General features: G+C 66.3%; 1 protein-coding gene across 1 annotated transcript in view; it reads left to right on the top strand.

Moving 5' to 3' along the window:
• The first annotated feature begins 979 nt into the window (after window positions 1–979).
• The window catches only part of KCNQ1 (potassium voltage-gated channel subfamily Q member 1), a 237,303-nt gene continuing 218,491 nt past the window's right edge, over window positions 980–19,791 (top strand). The window contains exon 1 of the mRNA XM_037047796.1: window positions 980–1,431. Within this exon, the coding sequence (XP_036903691.1) occupies window positions 1,097–1,431 (335 nt within the window). The 5' untranslated portion in view covers window positions 980–1,096. The remainder of the gene's footprint in view (window positions 1,432–19,791) is intronic.

Genomic DNA, 19,791 nt, shown 5'->3' with positions numbered 1-19,791 from the left:
TCTGTAGGTCACCCCAGCTTCCACCCACCCTGGCTCCCATTCAGTGGGCAGAGACCCAAGTGCCGTCAACAGTAGTGATGGCCAGAGGCAGTGGGGGGTGCCCGAGAGAGCAGCCTTCTGACCCCATCACCCACCTCTACGCCCACCCAACCAGGGAAACCCACCGGATGCAGGCAGCTCCCCTGGGCCAGGAAGACAAAGCACCCACCCTCCCCAGCCCAGGGCAATGCAAAAACACCTGTCCCCTAGCTGCCCAGGCAGCCCTGCCCACTGTGCCCTGTGGTCAGTCCCCATCAGACCCCCGCTCCGCTGTCCCCAGCAGGCCCAAATCTCCGCACCCTTAGGGCTCCCACTGGTCCCTGAACGTCAACGGCCTCCCTTTGCCTGCAGGGTCGGACCGCCCTTGTGGGCACCAGTCCCACCGCCTTCTCCGCCCAAGGGGAGCTCATCCGAGGACTGACGGGCCACCCTGCTGCTGCCAAGAGGGTCAGTCTGCGCGTGCCTCAGGGCGCCCCTCCTCTCCCCCTCCCCCCCACCGCTTCTCCAGAGAGACTAGCCAGAAGGTAAAGTGGGTGCCTGGGCCGTAAACTTCGCTCCTGCCTAAGTTGCGCAGGGCCTCGCCATCACTGCACCTGCGCGCCCACGCCCTCCTTTCCAGCTCAGCTGGGCACTCTGCTGTGGGCTGAGCAGGTGGGCGTGGGGGCGGGCCCGTGGACGCAGGTGGGGCCGGGCGGGTGGGGCAGAGCACGTGGGCGTGAGGGCGGCCACCTGGGCAGGGGGGGCAAGGGGGCAAAGGCGGGGCGAACAGGTGAATGCGAAAGGCGCGGGACCCAGCAGACAAGTGCGGTTCGCCACAGGCTGGGGGGGCCCGGCGCGCGCCCGTTGGCCGGGGGTGGGGCGTCTGGTTCGGGGCGGGGCGCACGGTCCCTAAGGGCTGGCCCGGGGCCACCGCCCCCTGCTGGCCCCGCCCTCACGCCCGGGCTAGGCCGGCAGCGGCCTCCTGCGCTGCGCCCCGACGCCGGCGTTTACTGCTGCCGGCGTTTGCTGCTGCCCGCGCGGCTGCTGCCCCGCCGGCCCACGCGGGTCCTGCCTGGCCATGGCCGCGGCCTCCTCCGCACCCCAGGCCGAAAGGAAGCGCTGGGGTTGGGGCCGCCTGCCGGGTGCCCGGAGGGGCAGCGCGGGCCTGGCCAAGAAGTCCCCTTTCTCACTGGAGCTGGCAGAGGACCGCCCGGTTGCCGGCGCGTTCTATGTGCCCGCCGCGCAGCCCAACGCCGCCGACCTCGGCCCGCGGCCGCCCGTGAGCCTCGACCCACGCGTCTCGATCTACAGCGCGCGCCGCCCGCTGCTCGCGCGCACCCACATCCAGGGTCGGGTCTACAACTTCCTGGAGCGCCCCACGGGCTGGAAGTGCTTCGTCTACCACTTCGCCGTGTGAGTGTCGCTGCTGCCAAGGCCGTTCTCGGAGGGGCTCCCTTGGCGGGGCGCGGGGAGGGGCGCGCGCGGAGCGCTGTGCCGTGACACCTGCTGCCGCCCGACTGGACCCCAGCTGCGTGCCACTCAGACCAGCCCGTAGAGAAGGAAGGGTTAAGGGGAAAACAGAGAGACCACGCGGAGCTGTCCCTGGAAGTTCAGGGCCGGTGGGCTCTGACCCTGTGCGGGACACCCCCTGGCTGTGTGGGAAGCTCCCCGCTGCCCAGGCAGTGTCTGTGTTTGTTGTGGGGGGGGGGAGCCAGCTGGAGAGGGGTGTCTGGCCTTCACTTCTCCTGCAGGGACAGTGGAGGTGGAGGTCACTCTGGGCAGGGGTGTGTGCCGGGCACGCACACTCTCGAGAGCCGGAGAAAGCGACGGCGACGGGCATCCTCGGCTCAGGAGCACCCAAGAGGGGGAGCCCCGTGTCAGCACCCCAGGCTATCCCGGTCCAGGCAGGCCCTGGGGAGGGGTCTCCCTGCCCCAGGTGGTGGTCCATGAGGGGCCAGCACGGAGTCAGAAGCATCTGGGCCTGGCCAAACTGGGGGGGGGGGGCCAGGCCCAGGGAGAGGACACTGGAGGGGCACGTGGAGGGAGGGGCGGGCCCCGGGCTTCCAGCCACCAATTACAGGAGGCTGTGCCCTGGAGGACTCAGCGCCCTGTTGGCACACCTGGCTCCTGCTGTTACCGGGCGGCTCCGATTCCCAGAGCGGTGCACCTGCGCAGGGCAGGGCATTGCACTGTGCGGGGACAGGGGCACAAGGAAGTGGCAGTGGCGTGCCTGCCTCTGCTGCCGTCCCGTGGCCCTGTTTCCTGGCTGCCTGGCCAGTTGCCTCTTGGTACGATGCCAGCCCCTGTCCTGTGAGCCTTCGCTTGGCCCTGCCCATGCTGGTCTTGGGGGCTGGGGTGGGGATGGCTGCCTCTTGGCCTCCTGCTGCCACCACTGGGGCCTGGGGCCTCCGCTGGTTCGGGGCAGGGAGAGACCTTGCCGGGGGCGGGTGTACCCAGGGGTGCAGCGGGACCCAGGCCCACCTGCTCAGAGTGCCATTTTGGGCAGGTGAGGCAGGGTGGGCGAGGTGGCCTCAGTCTCTCACCTTTGGGCCCCTGGGAGTGTGTGCACCGGGGCGGCCGCCCTCTGCGGGGACAGAAAACACTGCCCCAAAGGCCCGGATGGGCCTCCATCTTGAAGCCTCTTCCCCACCCTGGTGCCCGCACCACAGGGCGCCCACGCGGTGGCCGCCGAGGTCTGTGGGGGTGGGTGCTGCTGGAGGCTGCAGCCGCAGTGGCTCCTCCGAGGATGTCCGTGTGCGTTGACCCCCAGGGGCCCCACCCGAGTCCAGCACCGCTGTGCAAACTCCTGGCCAGTGCCAGGCTTGTGGGCATCCCTCTGCATGTGGGCTCCCTCCAGGCCCTCACCTGCTGCACCCCAAACTCCGTGAGAGACCGGGGGTGGGGTCTCTGCCCAGCTGCCTCTCCATCGGTGGCCTTGGTACCAGCCTCTGGCAAAGGCAGGTGGTGTGGGCAGAGGGCTGCCGGTGTGTGCTGCAGTGCCCCCCCTCCCCCCACTGGGGGCCGTGGGGTGAGGGACCACCAGACACTCTGGGCTTGAGAACGCAGGCCCGTGGGCAGGCGCAGCCGGGCTCCCAGCCGCAGCGTGCCGAGTGGAGGAAGAGGGCTCGCCGCGCCCAGAGGAAGTCCGCGTGCGCCCGTGTTTTCTTCCTGATTGTGATTGTTCGGCTCTCGGAAGTTCCCTCGGCAGACTCTGCCCCTGCCCGGCCTCCGAGGAGCTGCCGGGCTGGGTGGCTTCCCGGGGGTGGGAAGGGGGTGCTCCTGGGGGCACGTGTTTCCGCCCCCTGGTCCCTGTGAGAGCTCGGGGGGGGGGCGCCTGCAGAGGTGCCCGTGGCAGGTGGCACTGGAGGGGGGCCCTGGCCAAACAGGTGTCCCTCACCCCCAAACATCTCCAGGAGGTCAGCCAGGCCCCACACGTGCTTAGGGGAGCGGGGATTGGGGGTGCCCTGGGGCTGAGCCGCGGGACCAGGGGTGGGTGGCAGTCTCACAGCCTCAGTGTTCCAGGTGTCTTTCTAGGCATCGCCCAAGGAAGTGTCAGGGAAAGGGCTCTGTCCTTGGTGGGGGTTGAGCCACGTGCCACCCCAGGCCTGGCTCGGTTACCAGGCAGGAAGGCCGAGCCTGGCCTTGAGGCCACCCTAATGTGTGTGGGGTTGGGGTGGGAGCCCAGGTCGGGCGCCCTGCAGGGCTGGGCGCCCTCTCCCAGGCACAGGGCGGGAAGCAGGCCAGGATATCCTGTCCCCTCCTGCTCACTGGGGAACCCCTGTTCCCTTCCATGTGTGCCTGCCCTGCCCGCCGGGGTCAAGGGGCCGGGGGCAGGGCGCTGCCCAAGGGCTTCCTGCCTCCTCATGCCCTTTCCAGGCACTTGGTAACCCTGATGTGGGGCAGCTCCCGCCCTAGCTGAGGGCACAGCGGGTGCTGGAAGCATCGCTCACCGCTGGGCCTTGGCCGGCTGAGTCCCGTGGGGGTGATGCCAGACCAGAGTGGGAGCCGGGGTTTCCACAGCAGGGTGCCCTGGTTGCTGGGCCCCTCCCCCCTCCCCTGCCTGCTCCTGGGGTGACAGGTGCAGCCTCCTTCCCCAGCTGCTTCCCACCCCCTTCTTGAGATGTGGGCCTGGGTACGCCCCCTCCTCTGTCACTCAGTGTCCTCCTGGGGCACACGGTGCCCCTTCGAGGTCACATCCCTGGTGGCCAGGAGACATCGGGCAGTCCTGTGTGACTGAGAAGAGGGTCCTGGGGCCAGTGGTCGGGCCGGCTCCCAGACAGCTGGGAGCCACCTGTCCCCGCCCCCCCGCCTCTGCCTTTCCCCAGACCCTGGTGGCGGCACCTTCACAGCGGCGTTAATCATTGACGGCGCTGGAAGCCGGCCCTGACCGTTTGTTGGGCCGAGCCTGCCCACCTTTCCCAAAGTGGAGGCCAGGTCTTGGGCCACGTGCCGGCTGGGCCGCAGGCTGCGGTGGGCTGTGTGGGCCTTGCAGACCCTGCAGGGAGCCGCTGGGGGAGGGGCGTGGAGAGCGAGGCGGGCATGTGGCAGCTGGTCGGTCGGTCTGTGCGTCTCCACCGTCCCCTTGAGACCACCACCTGTCCCTCAGACCCCGGTTCCCAGGGACGCTGCAAACTGCTTTCGGAGCTCATTCTGTGTAACCGTCTGGATGCTGGTCTCACCCGCAGCTGTCTGTACGGAGGCCCGTCCCTGACACCGGCCCAGCCCTAGCTCAGATGCTTTGGGACAGACCACCGTCCGTGTGTCCAGCACTGCCTCCTCGCCTGGCTTTCGGGGTCCCTCATCCTGTGTCCTCACACTTCCCGCAGAATTTGCTGCTGAGTCCCAGACCGAGATGATCTAGAGACTCACAAACCAGGAACAGAAGGCGAGCTGGCGAGATGGACCCCCGCCGCCGACTCCCCCAGCCCCAGAGCTCTTCCGTGTGCGGAGACTGCTGGCCACGCAGGGTGGTCGGGGCCTCCTCCACCTCCAGGCCAACACAGCCAACCCAGTTTGGAGTGGGAGCCCTGAACCAGAGGGGTGGTCGCTCCCTCCATCCAGGAGGTGCCCCCTGGCCCCCTGGTGCCCGCTGGCAGAGGGGAGCCCCAGGCGACCCTGGGCACTGCGGGCTTTGGACACGGGATTCTGACAGATTTTATGGTTTGGTTTCCCGCTCCGTCCTCCTCCAGTTGGTCTCTGGTGAACGTCATTTCTGGATATGCCACCCCAGGTTGTGGCATCTCCAAACTCGAGGGAAGGTGAAGCTGGGTGATTGAAGCAGCGCGATGCGGCGTGGCCGGCCTCGGGCCAGCGAGTGAGCCGGGACGGGACGGGCAGCCCGTGTCTACGCAATGGCACACGACAGGGCAGTGAGAGACACTGGCGGTAACTCAGACCGAGAGGAGGAGACGGGCTGTGGCCCCGCGGTGCTGCGCAGCTGGGCGGCCTCGGGGACGGAGGTCGAGCCAGACCCGCTCCTGGCCCTGCACCTGGGGCTGACTTCCGAGTGGGCTAGGGACCCCCCCCCCCGGGCCCAGGGGGCAGCTCGGCCCCTGCCCCGAGTGTGATACAGGAGCCAGGTCTGTGGACGAGAGAACACAGGCAGACGCTCCTGGGCTGAGGCGGGGATGGCACCGAGCATGGGCTGAGTGTGGGGCAGCCCGCATCCTTCCTCCCGGCTGCACCGCCGAGCAGGGGCCCTGCCCCGCCGTGGAGGGGAGTTTGGGCGTCCGGGTCACAGCTCCCTGTACCGCGGTGGTGCCTGGCTTCCGGAGGTGGGTCTCTGCCCGGTGTGGGATGGAGCAGGTGGATGGGTAGAAGGACAGGTGAGTGGATGGACAGGCAGGCTGGCAGATGGACAGACAGACAGAGTGATGGACAGCTGTATGGAGCATGGCCCAGTGCCACGCGGTTCCCAGCACCCACTGAGCACCCTGTCCATCTGTCCACTGAGGGTCTGTCAGCAGTGGTGGCTCTGGCCAGCCCTGCCACCTCTGTGGTCCATCCTGGTGACAGAGTCTGTCTGTATGTCCTGGGCCAGTGTGGCCAAAGCCAGAGATGTAGGAGGTGGCTCAGTGTCCCAGGTCAGACTGTCCAGAGAGCGAGGGAAGCCTTGTGGGGCCTGGGTTCTGCACACATGGGGGCGTGGGCGGGTCGGTGTGCTGTCCCCGAGGCCACTGTGTCACGGTGCACAAGGTGGATGGGCCTCTGGACCCGAGCGGGGATGGCCAGGGGGTCAGCGTTGGGGCCGCGGTCTCTGTGGCTTGCAGCTTACCGCCTCCCTCCAACTGGCCTCGCTCTGGGCTTTGCTCCTTCCCTGGGTGGGGGCTCCCAGCCAAGGCCTTGGCCTCTAGAATGTGCTGACCAGTGGCAACTCTGATCGGGTGCCAGCCATCACAGCCCCGCGAGCCCCCGCGGTGATGGGGTGGCGGGGGCAGCGCCCGTGTACACGGTGGTCCCGTCGGCACGTCCCACTCTCCTCCTGCCTGGGTGCAAGAAGGGGACGAGGGACGCGCTTCCTCTTGTGGGACTCATGACCTGGTGGGGCGGCTGCACCTGGTGACCCCACCTGATCATCGAGTGGCTCGCGGAGGCTGTGGGGCGAAGGGGAGGGCGGGCATTGCTGGTGCAGACCAGCCACCGCAGAGGCTGGCAGTGGGGTGGACAGGTGGACGGGCACGTAAATGATGGACAGAGGGACAGATGGCAATTTGCAGGCGCTGGAAGGAGACCCACCCTGACTGGCGGGGGTACCAGTGGGGCCCTGCAGGGGCTGTGAGGCCTAGCCAGCAGTCCAGGTTCTTCCAAGGCTCCAAACGGCCGTGGAGGGTCTTGGGAGCAGGGGTCCTGCCCTGGCGTGAGCCCCTCGAACTGCTGGGTGGAGCTGGGGGAGGGGCAGAGGCAGGGGGCCTTCCGGAGACTTGAGGAGCAGGGTGGGTCCCAGGGGCCCTGGTGTGTGTACCATTGGTAGGGAACCCCAGTTCCTTGTCTGCGTGGAGAGGCCGTCTCTACCTCACTGCACAGAGAGCACAGCGGACGGGGGTGAGGGGCTCAGAAAAGCCCCCGCAGCCTGGGAGGTGGGGGCGGCCTTGTGCCCCGGGTCTGTCCCCTGGGTCAGAGGCTGGTCTGCCCAAGGCCCCGTGTTGACTCGGAGGAGGGAGGACAGGCACCGACCCGGGCAGCGCTGGAATGTCCTGGCTGCCCTTGGCACTGGGGGGATGGGCGGGGCTGGGGGCTGTGTGGCCCGGCTGGCCTGTCCCCTGGGCAGGCCCCACCCCCTGCGCTCTTATCAAGGCCTCCCTGCCAAGCTCCTGCCACCTCAAAGTCACGCTGCCCCAGTGGCTCTCCGCCGCTTCCGGGCAGGCCTGGGGTGGCGGTTGGTCACTTGGGGACTCTTGCTCCGGGAGCTCCACGATGTGGAGAGCAGAATCTGCGTCTGCGTTTGGGGGACCGGTGGCTCCCCACTTCCTGAGGCCCCGCTTCCGTCGGCCTGTCCTGTCTGCTCGGCCCGGGTGCACACGGCTGCGCCATCATGTCCAGTCGACCTGCTGCTCGTCCCAAAGCCCCGGTGTCCCGACCCGGTCCGTCTCGGGCTCTCTGTTTCCGACGGGGCCCCCAGTCCTGGGCCACTTGGAATAAACCCAGCTCGCTGTTCAGCAAGGGCCCCCCCACCACAGGCCCCCCTCCCACGGGCCCTGGGAGGGGAAGCTGGCGTCGCCCCCGGGTGCAGGTTCCGGGTGGTCATTTCTAGACTTTCGCTTGGCCTGAATTTTCTGCCTTAAAAACATTGTTTGGAAGGATAGATGGTGGTTTTTGTTCAGTAAGTGATTAGATGACCCCAAGGGTGTGTCCCTACTGTCCCCCAACCCTGGGGTGATTTCTAGCCACTCCCTGGGGGGACTGCCCAAGGGGGCCGAACACAGTGTGCAGCCCGGTCAGGGCCACAGAGCAGGGAACCCAGCCTCTCTCAGGGTCTGGCCCCTCCAGCCCACAGCAAGGTCCTGCTCACCTGGGTCTGGGGTCCCTGTAGGTGGGAGGGCAGTCGGGCTGATGTGGATGGGGTAGGGGTCCGCCCAGAGGTGGAGAGCCAGCTCGGGGGGGAGGGGACGGGGGGAGCAGATTCTTGTGGAGCTGTGGGCTACATTCCAAGGCCTCGGCCCTGAGGGAGGAGGTGTGTCTCCGGGAGCCCCCAACACTGGGCTCCCAGCCAGGGCTGTGGCCCTCACCTGCGTGGCCAGCAGCCGTCATGGCAACCAGGCGATGGTGGCTGGCTGGCCAGCACACAGCCGCCAGTCCGGGGTCTGCCTGCAGAGATTAACGCGCCCTCCAGCGCCCGGGCAGCTCACTGGAGGTGGGGGGGCAGACAGACACTCACCCTACCTGCCAGGGCTGGCGTCACACCCCATCCCAGGGCATCGGGGCTCCCTGACTTGCTCCGTGCAGCCCCCACTCTGTGCCGGCCTCTCCCTCCAGCCCTGTGCTCACGGTGGGAGCTGGACAAGCTGTGTCCCCCAGGGAGTGGCTGGGAGCCTGCAGGGAGCTGACGCAGCTACTCAGGGCAGCTCTGCCTGGAAGCGGCCTGTGCAGACCCCCTCCCAGATCCAGTGAGGGCCTCTGCTTCTGGCCTGACGTCCCCACGGTGGCCAGGCCCACACCAGGGATACTGTCCGGGCACGTCTGAGGCCCGGCCTGCCGGGGCGGAAGGGACTGGTGGGCACCCTGCCCTGCCCGCCTCCTCGGCTCTCCTCCGGGAACTGCCTGGCCGGAGGGCAGACCCCACAGGGCAAGGCTGACATGCACCTTGGGCAGTTCTGCCCCGCAGCCCGAGGCTCCCTGTGTGGGTGGGGACTGCATGCCCTGAGCCCGCACCGCTCCCGGGGAGGACGGCCGGCCGCCCACCGAGGCACCTCCTGGGGGCGGGCAGGTCGTCGCCAGCCTGGCAGGCAGTGGTGGGAGCTGAGCCTCACCGGGCGGTTCTGGATTTGGGGACTTCCTGGTGGCACCCGCCTGGCTTCCACCTGGACCTGCCCTTCCTCGGGGGGGGCACTCCCTCCTGTCCTGGCCAGAAGCCCCTGTCCCCAGGTCACCCCGGGGGATTCAGGAAAGTGCCACCTCTTCCTGGGGCCTGTCTGCCCAGGACGTATGGCCAAGGGATGGAGTGACCCCAGGGCCATGCCCCCGCCCTGGGGTGATTTCTAGCCACTCCCTGAGGGGACTCCCCAAGGGTGTGGAACGCAGTTGGGGACCAGGAGGGGAGCTGGTCTCCAGACTGGGTCCTGGATGGGTTTGGGTCCTGTCCGTGGCGGGGAGACTGGGGGCAGGGCCGTGCAGGGCGGGCAGGGCGGCACAAGAAGGCCGGACGTGACCTTCCTTGTTCAGACTGGGACATGCTCTGGCCTCGCTGCCCCATCCCGCAGCTGGGGAAACAGGCCCAGATCAGCGAAAGGGCCTCTAAGGGGGCAGGTGACGCCCTGGCCAAGCGCCAGCCTGCACACTCCAGGGCCGGCAGGGCCCTGCCGTGGGGCCCCAGGGCAGGAGCTGGGTTCACAGAGCGGGAACAGGGAGGAACTGAGGTGCTGGGTGTTGTCCCTCCTGGTCCTGGGTCTGCTGTCCTCAGAGGGGTGGGGGACTGACGTGCCATTGGCCATGGGGACTGCAGCTCCCTCCGCTGCCCTGGAAGAGAGCTGGGGCGGAAGCCTTGGTGTCTGCCAGGCCTCAGGGGGGCGCCCGCCCCTGGTGTCAGCCTGTCTCAGGGAAACGCACCCGTGCCCGCCCCGGCCACCAGCCGCCGACGACCACCCCCCCACCCCCCCACCCCGCCGCAGGAGGCCAGGATGCCCTTTGCAGAGCTGGCTGCTGGCTGGCGTTGTCCAGGGGCCCTGCCTGTCCGGCGGAGGGGCGAGGGGCTCCACCTCAGGGGGCAGAGGCCGGCCACCTGGTGGCTTAGCCCCTTGATGCCTCGGCCATCCTCCCCCGAAATGGGGACTGTGCGGTTTTGGGGTAGAGCACAGGGTGCCCTTCTGCGGGCATCCTGTGTCGTGAGGAGCAGGTAGCTCCCCTGTTCTCAGTGCCCGCCAGGCGCCAGCAGCACCCACTGCGTGTCCCCTGGGGGCCGAGTGCGTGGCTCCAGATCTCCGTCTGGGGAGCCCGTGTCGGGGAGTGGAGGGGTCCCAGGTGCCCCAGGAACACCTGCTGGTGGCAGCCCAGCCTGTCCCTGCGAGTACCTTGGGGACTGCCTGCCTTCAGGGGAGGTCACAGGCAGCTGAGCAGCTGACCTGTCCTCAGGCCCCTGTAGTCGCTGGTAGGTCACAGGGTGACTGCCTTCCCTGGGAGCAGCCTCAGGGCTGAAAGAGGAAGTGAGCCACTGGGGAACTCTGGGCCCCTGGGGACAGCTGCGCCGTCCCAGCACTGTGTCCAGCTCTGGGCTTAGGCCCCTGGGACATGCTCCGAATTGCCGTGGTCCTGGGCCGATGGCAGTGGGGTCTGTGGGCCTGTGCTGAGGCCCATGAGGGACCCCAGCCCTCCTTGCTCGTGCCCTGGGCCTACAGTCCTCCGTGGACGTGGGGCCTGGCCTCGCAGGCATGCCAGCCACCCGCCTGGGGGGACTGGTCCGCACCCAGGAGTGCCCAGCGGCACAGGAGGCCCTGTGGCCCTGCCCTGGGATGCTGTCCTCTCGCGCTGGCCCTTTGCACTCACACCGGCCCCAACCCGTCTGCTCACCTGTGCCTTTGGCCCCAGTCCGCGGGTCAAGGACGCCTCTCCGGGAGCCTGCTGAGCCTCGGTGCTCTGGTTGGCAGGGTCTGAGGGTCCGAGGGTCCCCGGCCACCAGCCCAGGGCAGGCAGAGGTGGGGGCCAGGCCTCTGGTCCCTAGCGCTCTGTCCTCGTCGCTCTGCTCCCTGTGAGCACGCCCGTGGACCCCCTGCCCTCCCAGCACCTGCAGGCCCCTCAGGGGTGTGGGAGCCCAAGGGGGACTCCCAGAAAGTGTAGGGGTGAGTGGGGCACTGCAGCCAGGCAGGAAGTGACCTGCGGTGAGGGGGGCCTTGCTGGGCGGGGCGGGGAGCCTCTGCAGGGGCAATGGATTTGCCCCTCTTTGGCACCTTGGTGTCCAGCGGGAGGCAGGGTCTGGAGGAGGTCGGGACTGTGTTTGACTGTCTGCTCCGCCCCCTCCCCCTCCCCCCTGAATCAGCAGGGGTGAGGTGGGGGTGGGCTGTTCCCTTGGCCTGACAAGGCTCTTACGGGGGCTGGGGTGCGGCTTAGAGGGTCCCCGATGAGCCACAGGAGGCAGACGAGTGTCGGGAAGTGGTCCTCAGACGCGGAGCAGAGCGCAGCGCTGGGGCCCTGCAGATGGCACGGGGGACAGTGGGGCGGCGGCTGACCTCAGCGCTGCCGGGCAGAGCAGGGGCGCCTGCCTCCCATGCACCAGGACCCCCCCTCACCCCCCCTGCCCCTCTGAGTGTGCCCCGTACGAACGACCCCTCCTCCAGCAGGCCATCCACTGGCGGGGGCAGCATGTGTCCGAGGGTCTCCACAGCCACCGCCAGCACCGTGTCCCAGTTTCCGGCTGCTTACCGGAAGCTCCGGGGACAGATCTCTGCGTGGATGCGGCCCCACTTCCAGGGGAGGGACCTGGAGGGACTGCTGTGGTGTCGCGGGTTATGGTCAGCTTCCGAGCTGTACCCTCCCCCGTGGTGGCCCTCGGTCGATGGCCCCGCGGCGTGTGGCTACCTCATGGTAAGTTGCCTGCTATCCCCAGGGACTGGCGACGCCACACCCACATGGCCTCTTGGGTCTCGGGTTGGGTGGGTGCCTGAGAACCCTTCGCCTGGCCCGGGGCACGCAGGGTTCTGGGTCTCCTCCGGAAGTTGCGTCGTTCTTGATTTGTTAGGCGGCGTGGGGTTTCTGAACGTCCCTTCTGTTTGCCAGAGGGCCATCCCTGCGCCGCCCCCTCCGATGCCCCCGCCCCAGGTGTCTGGGGCGGTGGGCTGGGGTTCTGGAGCGTCTGCTATCGATGAGCCTTGCTTCCCGCCTGGCACGGGCTGGGCACCAGGGGCGGGTCCTTGAAACGTCAGCAGGCCCAGCAGGAGCCACAGCCCCATCTCACTTCACACGACGCGGGTCCCGGGACCCACGGTCCTGGGTTCTCTGTGTGTTCTGGACTCCCGAGGAAATGCCCCAGAGGCCAGCCTGTGCACCCTGGAGCGAGGCACCTGCTCACAGAGAAGGAGGCCAGGGCCAGGGACACAGGGTCCCGACCTTGTCCCTGACAGGGCCCAGCAGAGTGGCTGGGAGGGGAGGGTGTCACGCCGAGTCTGGGGCCCCGTGGTGTGAATGTGGCAAGGGGCAGGCTGGTGCTGGTTGGGGACTGGGGGCTCCTGCCTCCCCTGTGAGACCGGCTGGGTCCCTGCCCTTCACCAGGCCCGTTGTTTGGGGGTGGGGGTGGGGGGGCTTACTTGCCCTGCCCTCCTAGCTCGTTTGAGGAGTGACTAGGATAGCACTGTGAGCATAGCGAGTCCGTACTGTCCCCAGGGCACTGGGAGGACATCCTGACCTTCCTGGGGCCTCCACGGTATGGGGGGGCTCATAGCTGGGGGCCAATATTCAACCCCAGGACCCCCCACTCACTGGGGCACCCAGAAGGGCAGGAAGAGAAGGGTTCTGGGGGAGGGTGTGGGGTGGGGCGAGGTGGGTAGCCAAGACCTCTGTTTCGTTTGGGAGAAGGGCTTCCTGGCCCCCCACCCCATCCCCTCCCCTGGCTTGGCGCCTGGGGGAACACCTTGTAGGCAGAGTGAGGCCCAGGGTCCCCACCCCGTTGGTTCCCGGGGGCTCCCGCCCACAGACTTGACTCACTGTGGTCAAACCTCCGGAAGGCTCTGCCTGCAGCGGAGGACGGGCTGGCAGAGGGTGAGGGGAGCAGGGGACCCGCTGGGGCTGTGGCCGGGGCAGGTCCCTGCATGTCCTCCCTCTTACAGCAGTGAGCCGGCAGCCCAGGTGGGAAGTGCTGGCGGGGGCTTCGGTTCACTTGGGAGCCTGGTGGGCACCCCGCCCGACAGCCCGGCCAACCGGGCTCCGGTGCCCGGGCCCCAGAGGGGTGGGCATGTGGCAGGCACCGCCGGGCTTCTGAGCTCCATGTCCTGGCAGGGACTCGGGCCAGGCTACTGGGAGGGCAGGTGGCTTGGCCAGGCCGAGTCCCCTGAAACGTTTATGCCCCCACGCATTGGCGCGTGTGGCCCCTTCACCACCCAGGCTCTGCACCCCCAGAGGGAGCCCAGAGGAAGGGATGCACACTGGGCGGCTGCCCTGTGTTCATGGGGGCTTCCGGCAGCCGGTGGGCTCTGGTTAGGTGCTGGGAAGGGGCTGTAGGCGGCCTGGATGGACTGGTCTACTGTCCCTGCAGGCCAGCTCCTGGACGCTCTGCCGGCACTTGGTGCGGACTCGCTCGTGGGACCCTCTCCACGTGCCTGCGGTAGCCTCATTCACAGACGGGAAACTGAGGCATGGGGCGCCCAGCTGGTGAGGGGTGGACTCAGGGACTGCCCCGTGTCCGTGTCCATGTAGAGGACTGTTTTGCCTCACGCGTGCTTTGCTATTGTCAAACACAACACACGATGCACAACGTGCCGTGTGACTGTCAGCGTGTTCGGGACGCTCACCGCGGTGTGCCACCCGCACCCTTCCCGAGGGCTCATGTCCCCCAGGCAGGATGCCCCACGCCGTCGGACCTCACAGTGTGGGGACCCTGACACGGGTTCCCTTCACCTCCTGATGCTCCAGGCTCCTTCCAGGTGGCAGCAGGTGGCTGATCTCATTGCCTCTGAGCCGATACCGTCCGGCTGGCCCTGTTCCGAGGGTCCACTCATCTGTCACGGTCCCTCAGCTGCTATCACCCTCGGGCTCGTGCAAGCTTCGCCGCTCTGAACACGAGGCAGGGCTTTTGTTTGAACACCTGCTTTTCGTCCTTTGGTGTCCGCACCCAGGAGTGACTGTGGGCCGGGTGCCTGCCAGTCAGCGTGGCCCGGGCCCTCCCCGTGGCAGAGCCCTCGCCTGCGGGCCGTCCCCAGCCCGTCTGGGTTTGGATCGCGTCTGCACCCTGTCTTGCCTGCCCCCACCCTGCGACCCCCTCGGGCCCTGGATGAAGTCCCTTCTGCTGCCCCCTCCTGCCCACCTTAACCCGTTCACACGGCACTCAGGCCTTCCCAGGGCCAAGCCCCTCCCTCCACCTAAAGTGCCCCCCACTCTGCTTGAAATGGCAGCCGGGTCTCAGGCCCCAGTTTCCTCCACCTGTGCCGAGTGACAGCCGTCCTGTGGTCCCCCACGGCCGCAGGCAGGGACAGGCTGTGCTTGCAGACAGGGCCCTGGGGAGGGGAGACCTGCCCCCTCCTCCCTCCCCCGCCCCTCCCCCGCCACGGGGGCACTGCCTGTGTCATCTCGTGAGCACAGTGCCGGCGTGGACGCCTCGCAGAGACACCCAGCGGAGGCTGCAGACCGACACGCGCACCAGTGGCGAGGGGGGCAGGACGGGCAGCGAACACACACACCGACAGGCACATCTGCGTGACCACACGCATGACCACAGGCGTGATGGAATCTTGGGCATCCCGAAGGCCATGTGTCAGGGGTGGACAGGGCTCCCGCACCTGACGGCTGCGGTGGCGGTCAGATGTGGAGGAGGGTGGCCCTGCCCCCCATGTGGCTGGTCGATTGCAAGCCAAGCGTCACCCAGGGACACAGCCCGCACACACCTGACCCCACCCACATGGTCAGTGTGGAGGTCCCCGGAGACAGGGCGTCCGTCAGCCGGGTTCTTGCCAAAGACACAGGCCTGAGTCTGTCGAGAAGGAGCAGCAGCTAAGACCACGCGGAAGGGGTCACTCAGGGGGTGTCCAGCCGAGCGCTCCAGAAACGCCAAGGTCGGCCCTCGCTGGCGTGGCTCAGTGGGGTGGAGCATCGTCCTGGAACTGCAGGGTCGCACGGGTTCGGTTCCTGGTCCCGGCGGTCATGGGGGGCAACCAGTGGATGTTTCTGTCCCCTCCCCCACCCATAGCAATGAAAACAATTGTCAAGGCCCACAAATATGAAGTCTAAGGAACAGCCCAGGTGAAAGGGACCGAGGACGGGCAGGATGGCTGGCTCTCTCCGGGAAGGGCGTGCCGCGGGGTCTGGGCTGTGTGCTGGGGGTCCGGGCGTGATACCCTGTGGGTGTGAAGGGTCCCCACTTTGACAGCTGTCCTGTGCTCACGGAGAGAACGTCCTTGTCCCTGGGGAGCACGCTTGGGCATACTTGGCAGGAATCAGGCACGCTGTCCCCATGCAGCTGTGGGGGACTGGGCAGGGGTGGGGTGCAGGGGGAGGGTGACGCAGGGGGAGGGCTGAGCAGGCTGTTGGTGGCCAGCAGGAGTTCCCAGCGCCACTCCTGCGGCTGCTCGGCTCGGCAGCGGCACGTCCGAGACTCAGCCGGAGGGAGGAGCGACCAGGGCCGCTTTCGCTTCCTGCTCGGCGTGGGCGTGGGCAGCACAACGGCGGGAACACCGGGCTGAAGGAGGGCGGCTGCGTCCCAGCTGCTCACGGGGTGTGGGGGGCACGTGGCCCTTCAGTGGCTGCTCAGGGCCCAACTCTGGCTCCCAGGAGGTTCGCTGTCCCCACCATAAAACTCAAATGTTGGGCGCTCTGTCCCCAGGCACACTCACTCCCCTGTCCCCGGCCCCCACTGTCCTGCTTTCTGTCTGGCTTCTCTCATCGGCTTTTTTCGTCACTCCACACGGTGTCCCCAAGCTCAGCCCTGTTGGGGCGGCCGGCGTCAGGACGGCCTCCCTTGCTAAGGCCGAGTTACTGAGGCCTGCCCTACCGGGTTACGGCGCAGCTGCCCCAGTCCCGGTCCCAGCAGCGGTGCACAGTGTTCCGGTCGCTGTGCACCGCGCCGACACCGGTCATTTTCTGTGACTTTGCGATGGCAGCCTCGCTGGCCGGCGTGAGGTGGTCTCACTCACTGTGGGGCTGACCGCTTTTCCCGGGTGGTTTGGTGGGGGACCTGGAACATTCCTGTGCTGTGGGCCCCGCCACCGCCAGTTTTCTTACAGGAGTGTTTATTCGGGTCCGTCGTGGGTGCCTTCGGTGCTGTCCAGCTGTGACTGACCGATACAATTGTCAGATGCGTAGAGGGGACGAGGCAGCGGGTGGATGTACTCGGTGGAAGGGTCTCCCCCATCGAGTTAATCTGTGTGACCAGCGCCTCCCACATTTGCCACACCCGCAGTGAGGAAGCTCAGTGGTGACTCTCGGCAGCGGCGGTCGTGAGCGACGCCACCAGCCCAGTCACGGGGGCTCCGTGGGTTCTTCTGCCTTCTTCCCTCCGAAGGTCCGTAGCCTCCCACCCGCTGCTCCCCATCCCCGCCGTACCCCCGCCCCAGACCACCACTTGTTCGCCCTGTGTCTGTGGGCACCACTGGTTTTTGAGATTCCTCTCGTGAGACCATGGGTGGTATTTGTCTCTCTCTGACCCCAGCGTAATGCCCCCCGGGCCCATCCATGCCGTCACAAACGAGGGGGTCGCCTCCCCTCTGGCTGAGGCCTGTTGCATCTTAAAGTGTACGCACACCTGTTTGTTCAGCCATCTGCCCCCACAGACACCCAGGTGGTCACATTGTTTCTGTGCCTCCGTGTTGTGAACGGTGACCATGGGGGTGCCGGCAAATCTTTGGGGTGATGCCTTTGTCACCTGCCACAGATACCCCGGAGAGGGATGGTGGTTCTATTTGAATGGTTCGGGGACCCCCCCACGCTGTCCCCCACGGGGGCTGCCCCAAACTCGCACCCACCAGCCCCTCGTGAGAGCTCCTTTCTGCTCGCCCTCGCCAAGCTTGCTCGTTCCCGTCTCTCGCCGGAGAGCCGTTCCGCCGGGCGAGATGCCCGTCTCTGCCCGGCCCTCGGCGTGCCTTCCGCCGTGCCGCTGGCTCCCCTCGCTGGGTAGCGCCCTTCCAGTGTGACGTAGCGCCGCAGGCTTGGTTCGGCCTCCGCAGCCTTGGTCTCTGATGTCACGTCCAAAACCAACCTGCCAAGACCAGGGTCGGGGGCTTCCTGCCGTGTTTCTCCCAGGAGTTGTGTGGCTCTGGGTCTTCCTGAGCCGCCCGCGTGTTCCGAGCGGGTTTTGTGAGCGGCCGAGACAGTGACTGAGCCCCGTCCTCGAGCGCACATTGGTCCCGTGTCCCAGCGCCGTTTCTTGAAGGCTCACGGACCGCGTGCACACGTGGGTCCATCTCTGGGCGCTGGCTTCTGGTCTGTGGTCTGTGTCCGTCTAGGCGCCAGTGCCACACGGTTTCGGGTCTTGAATTCCTCCACCACCGCGCGACGGTTTTCAGCACGTACATCGTTTACCTCCTTGGTCAGACTTTTGTGAGTGGGATTATTCATTTCTCCTTCTGATAGCTTGTCGTTGGCGTGCAGCAGCGACGGTCCACCCTTTTCATTCCAGGCACAGGCAGACGGGTCACTCACCTGGCGCAGCACACGGAAAACGCACGTGTTTTTTCCAATCTGACCCACCCGAGGAGGTCGCTTTGGTTCACTCACACTGGACGGCGGCTGGCTGTGGCCGCTCTTCGAAGCTGAGACTCTGGGGGGGCGAGGTCGGCGGCCCTGACCCAGTGGCCAGGAATCGCTTTAAAACTGCCTGTGGCACATCGGGGGCAAACCCTGGTTTACGGCCGTGCAACTGAGTTTTTCCAGATGTGACTTTGTATCCCGCAGCTTTATTGGGTTCGTTCGTTAATCACAACAGCCTGTGTTCGGTGGAGTCCTCGGGCCTGTCTGTGTACCAGACCGTCGGCAGGTGCAAACGCTCGAACCCCTTCCTTTTCTACGTGGGTGCCTTTGGTGTGTTGTCCTCGCCTGGCCACTCTGGCAGGACTGGCCACTCTGGCAGGACTGCCCGCTCCGTGGCGGGCAGAAGCGGTGGGGGTGGGCGTCCCGGTCTCATTCCCGACCTCGGAGAAGAGCCTCACACCCCTCGCCGTGGAGCGCGAGGGCAGCTGAGGGCCGGCCCCGCGTGGCCTCGAGTAGGTTGGAGTGTGCTCCCTCTGCGCGCAGTTAGCTGAGCGTCTCTGCCACCGAAGGGTTGGCGTTTTCCGAGGCTTCCTGGGCGTCTGTCGAGGTCACCCCGGTTTCCGCTCTCTATTTTGTTAACGTGCCGTATCCCTCGTCTTCCTTGACCTGTGTCTCGCCGACCCTGCACCCCAGGAGTGAACCCGGCTGTGCTGCTGCGCTCGGGTGCTGGCGTTCGCGGAGGACTCGGCGTGGACGCCGCCCAGGGCGCCGGCCTGCGATCGTCTTTCCTGTGCTGTGTTCAGCCGGCATTGGTGAGGCAGACTGTGAGTTTGGCAGCGTCTCTCCTTTCGTTTTCTGGGAGAGCTGGAGGAGGGCGGGCATTCACGCTTCTTTTGGTGTTGGTAGACTTCTCCTTCAAAGCCATCTGGTCCTGGACTTCTCTTTGGGGGGTTTTGATCGCCGATTCAATCCCCTTACTAGTGACTGGTGTGTTCAGATTTTCTATTTTCCACCATTCAGTCTTCGTAGGTGGTATGTTTCTAGGAATTAATCCGTTTCCTCCAGGAGGTCCAATTCGTTGCAGTGAAACTGTCCCCAGTCGCCTCCGCCAGCCTCGGATGCAACTTTGTATTGGTTGTTCCGTCTCCTTTCTGGGTTTTCACTTCGAGTCCCGTCTCTTTTTTGTTGGTAAGTCTGCCTAAAAGCTGATCCATTTTCTTCATCTTCCAAAAACAGTGGCTTTCGGTTTCGCTGGCCTTTTTCTCGTCTTTTTAGTCTCTGTTTAATTGGTTTCCACTCTGATTGTTTTTTCGTGTTCTTCTAACTTTGAGCTCAGTGTTCTAGTGCCTTGGCGTGTGGAGTGAGGTGGTTTACTCGAGGTTTTTCTTCTTTCTTCCCGTGGATGTCTGTCACTAAGAACCGCCCCCCCTTGGACCCCTTCTGCTCTGTCTCAAAAGCTCTGGCATCTTGTGTTTTCATTTTCATTGGTTTCAAGGTATTTTTTATTTTTCCCTTCCGATGTCTTCTTTGCCTGCTGCTTTCAGGGCCCCACATTTGTGAATTTTCTGGTTTTCTCCTTGTGGCCAATTTCCAGTTGCGGTCAGCAAATGCGGCTGATACGGCGTCCGTCTTCCCACACCCGGGAAGACTCGTCTTGGGGCCTCACGCGGGGTCTGCCCTGGCCAGTGCTGCCCGCGCCCTTTCGGTTCGAGGCCCAGGGCTTGGTCCACGGAGCCACACCAGCCGGGGTGCCAGAGCCTCGTGGGGAGTTGGCCCCCGCCGTGCCAGAATGACCCGCTTTCCTCCCATTCCAGTCTTGGCTATTCTATCCGCTATCAGGACAGGCACCCACCACGCTCTTCTGGTTGCCACGGCACAGACCAGCTTCTCCATCCCTGCCGTGTGCCCCCCCGCCACAGCCAGTCTGCCGTGGGCGGCACACCGTGGGGCCTTGCGGGTTTTCAAATCGGGCTCCCACTGTGGCGTCCCGGGAGCGCTCTTCGTGGTCTGGGTGGAGGGTCCGTAAGTGCGTGCTCACGTGCCGGCGGTGGGTTGCCTTTCCGCTTGGTGGATGCCGCACAGGCATTGTTAATTATTGTCACGACTTCAAGTTGATCTAGTTTTACATTCGTTCCCCCCCCCCGCCCCGCCCCGGTTTTGGTGTTGTATCTGAGAAACCGTCGCAAAGCCAATGCCAGACGTTGCCCCGCATCTCCTCCAAGGGGAGCCGTACAGTGT

This window comes from Sturnira hondurensis, unplaced genomic scaffold (genome assembly GCF_014824575.4).
Source record: "Sturnira hondurensis isolate 20B ecotype Veracruz unplaced genomic scaffold, ASM1482457v3 Scaffold0006383, whole genome shotgun sequence".
Lineage (NCBI taxonomy): Eukaryota > Metazoa > Chordata > Mammalia > Chiroptera > Phyllostomidae > Sturnira > Sturnira hondurensis.
The sequence above is the reverse complement of the archived record's forward strand: the minus strand, read 5'-3'. Positions and strand labels throughout refer to the sequence as shown.